The sequence below is a fragment of the Eublepharis macularius genome, chromosome 13 (assembly GCF_028583425.1).
Source record: "Eublepharis macularius isolate TG4126 chromosome 13, MPM_Emac_v1.0, whole genome shotgun sequence".
In the NCBI taxonomy this organism is placed as follows: domain Eukaryota; kingdom Metazoa; phylum Chordata; class Lepidosauria; order Squamata; family Eublepharidae; genus Eublepharis; species Eublepharis macularius.
In genome coordinates, this window is record NC_072802.1 from 3486763 (window position 1) to 3492762 (window position 6000).

Here is a 6000-nt window from a genome sequence, read left to right on the forward strand (position 1 = left end):
CTTCTAGTATCCCGAGACTTCCCGATTTCTCCTCCCTGCTAGGAGTCCGCTTTTAGCTGGGTGATGGAGACCGTTTGGCTCCCCCCACCCTTCTCTGCTAAGAAAGAGAGGAAAATCTTTTAAAACAAAACAGGAAGATTTTATACCGTCCAAATCGCCAAATCCAAATAAATTCCTCCATTGAGGCTGAAGCCTTCTGCTAATGTTGCCTCCTGGCCCTGTTGTCTAAAGGTTGACTGCCTCTGAATGTGGAGTTTTCCGTTAGCCACCAGGGCTAGGGGCCGCTGATGGCCCTACCCTCCATGAATCTGTCTAATCCCCTTTTGAAGCTGTCCATGCCAGTGGCCATCGCCACATCATCTGGTAGTAAATTCCACATGTTGGTCACTCATTAAATAAAGTAATAAAGTAATAATTTCCTTTTGTCTGTCCTGAATCTACCGTCCCTCAACTTTGTTGGATGTCCTCGAGTTCTAGTCTTTTGGAAAAGAGAGAATAAGTTCTCTCTGTCCACTCTCTTTACCCCATGCATAAAAATATCTGATTCCCAATCTGACCAAATCTGAGGATACTTAAATCTGGAGATTAGAACCATAAATGGACAAGATAGGTCTTTCTACAAACCTGAAAATAACCCAGATTTGAAGAAAAATCTGCAATCTAAAAAAAAGTACATTGGAGGATATAAAGAGCACCTGTAGCTTTAACCAGATGTCCTTGGTGGATGTTGCTAGGCAACCATAACAATTCAGACAGTATTCTAGACTTAGTTTCTCTCATGAAGGGCAGGGGGGAGGGGGAGGGCCCTTTCCAGGGCTGTTTTGGCATTTGAGGGAGGACTCGTTGGGGCCAGGCCTGGCTACAGTCCTGTCTGCTCACAATTTCAACAGCAGCCATCACACAAAAGCCAGTGCGGTGCATTGGTTAGAGTTCCAGCCTAGGATCTGAGAGTCCCAGGTTCAAATCCCCAGTCTAACGTGGAAGCTCACTGGATGATCTTCAGCCAGTCACACGCTCTCACCCTACCCTACCTCACAAGCTTGTTGTGAGGATGAAATGGAGGAGAGCGGTGTGTAAGCCGCTTTGGGTCCCCACTGTGGAGAAAGGCGGGGTATAAATGAAGTAAAAAAATAATAAATATAGCTGAAGATTGGGGAGGGGCAGATTGATAGGTGGATGGGTGGGTGGAGGAGAGAAGGCAGTAAGGAAAGGGGAGGACATGGGGCTGCCAGGAAGGGAAGGGGATACAGGGGAAAGTGAGGGGCCTTGCGGGGTCCCCACTGTGCAACAGGACGAGGCTCAGCCAGACGACTTGGCCAGTGTTTCCCCATGGACAGGCTGCCAGGGGGAGGGAAGGGGAGAGAGCTGAAGAAGGGGCAGGAAAAAGTAGTCTTGTTAGGGGTGGGTGGGAGAGGAGGCAGGAAAGGGGGAAAGGCTATAGGGGCATGCAGGGAACAAAGAGAGGAAACAGTGAGGGAAGGAAAAACCGGATGCCTCCCACAATTGCTCGAGGTCCCCCACCTCAATTACAATTTCACAAACCTCTACCATGTCCCCCCCCCCTTAACCATGTTTTCCAAACTGAAAAGCCCCCCTCTTCAGCCTTTCCTCATAGAAAAGGTGCTCCAGCCCCCTCATCGTCTTAGCTGCCCTCTTCTGGACTTTCTCCAGTTCTGCAATGTTCTTTTTGAGATAACAGTGACCAGAACTGCACAGAGTATTCCAAATGAAGCTTCCCCATAAATCTCTACAGGGACATTAAAACATTTCTGTTTATATTATCGGATATTTTATTTTCAATCCCTTTCTCAATAATCACTATGACTCCAAGGTCTATTGTGGAAGGCTTTCACAGACGGAGAACGTTAGTTGTTATAGATTTTCCGGGCTGTATGGCCGTGGTCTTGGCATTGTAGTTCCTGACGTTTCGCCAGCAGCTGTGGCTGGCATCTTCGGAGGTGTAGCACCGAAAGGCAGAAATCACATTGACACTGAGAGATCTCTGTCTTTCGGTGTTACACCTCTGAAGATGCCAGTCACAGCTGCTGGCAAAGCATCAGGAACTACAATGCCAAGACCACGGCCATACAGCCTGGAAAATCTACAACTAACTCCAAGGTCTCTTTCCTTCTGTCTCAACAAGTTCATATGCTATTAGCTTATATGTGAACCTGGGATTTTTTGTTCCAGTGTGCATCACCTTACACTTACTTACCCTGGCCTTCATTTGCCGCATGGTTGCCTTTACCCAGTTAGTTGCCCAGTTACCCAAATTAGCCTTGGGACTGCCCTATCAGAGAAGGGAGGAGGAGAGGGATGGCGGACACATGGGTTCCAACATTGCAATGTTACGCCATGTGCTGAAATTAAAAAAAAAAATAGCAATGTCAGCTCCAGCCCCCACAACACAGCTCAACTCGTCTGGAATAAAAAGACACAAATTACCTCAAGGTTGTGCAGTGCAGAACGCCAGGACCCCAAGCCATTCAGCACCGTTTGACGTAAATACTCGAGCACCAGCTTAAAGTGTGCCATGCAGAGCGGGCCCTTGTCAAAGCCATTTGAAATTCCAAGTATATAGTGTCTGCTGAATCACTGCGAAGTTTGTGTTTCTTTACTTTCTAGAAGAACTCCAAAAGTTTGGTGAGGCAGGACTGGGGTAAAGCTGCACAATTCTCCATAGATTTTTGAGCTGGAACTCAAGAGACTCTTTTTTCAAATATCTAAATCTCAAATTCAAACTTTTTCATTTTAAAAACAATTTTATTCTGTTTCGGTGTATTTTGTATATATGAGAAACAAAGGTGTGTGGGGGAGGGGGGTTGTCAAATTTGGAACAGATTTCTGGTAATGCATTTAATTTTAGAAGATCCAAAAAATCATTGTGATGGAAAATATAATTGTCCCCAAGGACATATTTTTCTCATATGTGAAATTGTTAAAAGGGCCCCAAATAAAAAACAACGGAAATAGACATAATGAAAGTTATTCAGTTAATCTGTTGATATTATGTGATAAGTCCTGGAATACTGATATATTTGCATGCATTAGTATCAAATTGATTCGTAACTGCCAAAATCTAGAATATTCAGACAGAATCATCAAAAAGAAATTTTTGTTTCAGGTGGGTAGCCATGTTGGTCTGTAGTACAACAGCAAGATTTCGGTCCAGTAGCACGTTGAAGACCAACTAGATTTACAAAGGGAGCTTCGACTCTCAAAGCTCATACACTGGAAATCTAGTTGGTCTTTAAGGTGCTACTGAAACCAAATCTTGCTCAGCGAGAAGAGACGGACCCATGGAAAGATTGGAAACATTTCATTTAGTAAAGCTGGAATTTCATGAACTTATCACTGAATTTGCAAACAGTATAGGAGATGCAGAATTTAGATGTCTTGATAAAGGCAGAACATGAGCTGCATGGAAGTGCTGTAATACTCCTGAGATTTTGTTAGAATTTTGTATGTATGCTTTATTATGTATATGCGGCTTATAAATATTACAAATAACTGCTGAAGTTTGAATATGTTCAGACTAGGCTGTAAGAGGTTTCTATGTTTAATGTTAGTTCCTAACAGTCTTCTCTTCTGGAACAGGCACAGTAACATCTTGGGTGGTCATCTTTATCCTGCCTATCAACAGTGCTTTGAACCCCATACTCTATACCATCACCACAAGCTTCTTCCAGGAGAAGTTCAAGCAGTATCTGCAGAAGAACAGGTCACCCCTTCAGGAGACCCAAGGAACAGGCTCCATCGCGGTATCCTCACGCACCACCCGTGTCTGACTCTAGCCTTGGGGTGTCTGGCAGGTCTGGGCAGGCAAGTGGCCAATAGGCTGTGCCTTCTCTCCACTTTGGAGGACTACCTGTTGTCTGGATGATGACCCTGTTCTGCCCCAGCTTCATCCAAGAGTCCCCCAAAGCTACAATAGTTGGCTTGCAGCCAAGTACAGAAGCTCAAGAAGGGTTGGCAATATGTTATGTGGAGTACAAATGCACGCGAGATCTAGTTAGAAAACATCTGCTAGGGTGGGTGTGACAACCTCTTTTGTTCCAAGAGGAACCACATTTGAGCAGAAGAGTTGGAATGCATTTGTAGATCTGGTATCAACGTGGAAGCTTATGAGAGAAAGCAGGCCTCGCTGTTTTGCCCACCCTTGTCTTGCTTGGCCGTTTCAAGCCCAGGGCAATACATTTGGAATTTTTCCTGAGGGCCAAACTAGACTGATTTAGCAGGATGGCTGGGGTCAAATGCAGAATGGGGCCACAGCATGGAGAAAGGAGGCGGTTTCCCACATCGCTTGTGCCTCAGAGTTGCTGTTTGCCTCAAGGGAAACATACAGCCACCTCACCTCCGTTAGGCCTAAATCTCATCGGACATTGATGCCCTCCTTGTCTGCAGTCCACAGATGCTGCTCTTGAACATCCCCATCCAGGGGCAACCAGTTATTCATGCTTGGTTTGCAGCAAGAAGTGGTCGTTTGTGTGCTAAAGCAGTAAGTGCATATAAAGTATGAACCTGCTCTTTGAGTGCACGACGTAAGAAATATGTTTTGCCACTGCAGAACTCTTCAGAGATCTTTAAGCACGAAGGGAAAGAGGCCCCCTGAGAACGACTTGGCTGCCTCTTCTATGTTATTGGCCAGCCCTTTGCCCAACTTCTCTCAAGGCACCACACAAGGGTCCTTCACCATTTTATCCTCAAGGCAATCCTGTGTGGCAGCTCATGCGCAGTGTGAGTGACTTAGCCAAAGGCAAGGAGAATGAGCTTCATAGCTGAGGGAGGCTTGGATCCCCCGTTTCCCTGAGCTAAGTGAGACGCTTTGCTAGTAGGGCAGCCTCAGGGCCAGAGGAAAAGCCTAAACAATGGGAGGGAGGGGGGAGTGGGCAACAGGAGAAACAAAGGGGAGGAATGGGAAAAAGAGGGTGTTGCGTAGAGACTGAAAGGCATTCAAAGGAGAAGTGGATGGAAGCAGCATAGGGCACAAGGGGCTGGCCAACTGCTGGGACGCTGCTGTGCAGCGGGAGTTTTGGATTCCGTGAGGGTAGGGAAGGCAACCCAGTCCTGCCTAACACTGATGGACTAACGCTGTGAGGAGGAGTCTCTTCACTGGGCAGTGGACGAGCTGGCCAAGATCCTTGTTCTCTGCTCCTGGTTTACAAGGTGACACGTGTTCTCTTCCTCCTACCAGAAGGGTCAGGAATGCCCAGAATCTGTCCGGGTAAATGTGAGATCATTTATTTACAAAATTTATATCCTGCCTTCCAACTCAATCTGGGCCACCAAGGTGGCTAATAACTTAAAACAGAGAAGTATAAAACACGTAACAAAACAAGTTAAACACCAAACTAAAATCCCTATATGTAAAAAACAGAAATATCCAACACAGGACAGAAAAAAAGGATTGCCGAGGGAAAATCAGACAAAACGGAGTCTTCCAGCTTTTTCACAATCTTGGTGCCATGACCCAGATAGCGCTCTCTTTGAAGGGCAAAGGCACCTTAAATTGGGGGTCAGTGAAAACAGACTGGGGCTGGTGTGGTACGGTTCCTACGACCCTCGCCAGTCAACATCCTGGCTGTAGCATTCTGTAGCAGGTGAAGTTTTTGAACACAGGGAGAAACCTCGATCCCCAGATTACTCCGGCTCACCAGTAGCACTTCCCTCTCGTCAGGATGTCGCTTCAGATTACGCTGCAACGGCTAATTTAGGCATGTTGTAAGTGTTGGCTTGCAAATCAGAGTGGCCTAGACTGACTTCCCTGTCCTTATGGAACCAGTCGCTCCAACCAAACAGCAGTGCCCAACAGCTGGGCAGATGCCCCTTCCGAGCCTTGCTCCGGCTGCCAGCAAACTGGGCCTGGCCCTCTAAAGGCAACCCCCAAGTCTGAGATGCTGATTTAGGAACCACACGTTTTGCAGATGGAGGGTTGCAACTTTTCAAGATTCCCATCACAGTTTGGTAAGCACATCAGATACCAATGACCAGACCAGTAGG

General features: G+C 46.5%; 1 protein-coding gene across 1 annotated transcript in view; it reads left to right on the plus strand.

Moving 5' to 3' along the window:
* Positions 1-3788, plus strand: part of LOC129341308 (relaxin receptor 1-like) — a 54747-nt gene extending 50959 nt beyond the window's left edge. The window contains exon 15 of the mRNA XM_054996432.1: positions 3598-3788. Coding sequence (XP_054852407.1) covers positions 3598-3788 — 191 coding nt within the window. The remainder of the gene's footprint in view (positions 1-3597) is intronic.
* The last annotated feature ends 2212 nt before the right edge of the window (positions 3789-6000 follow it).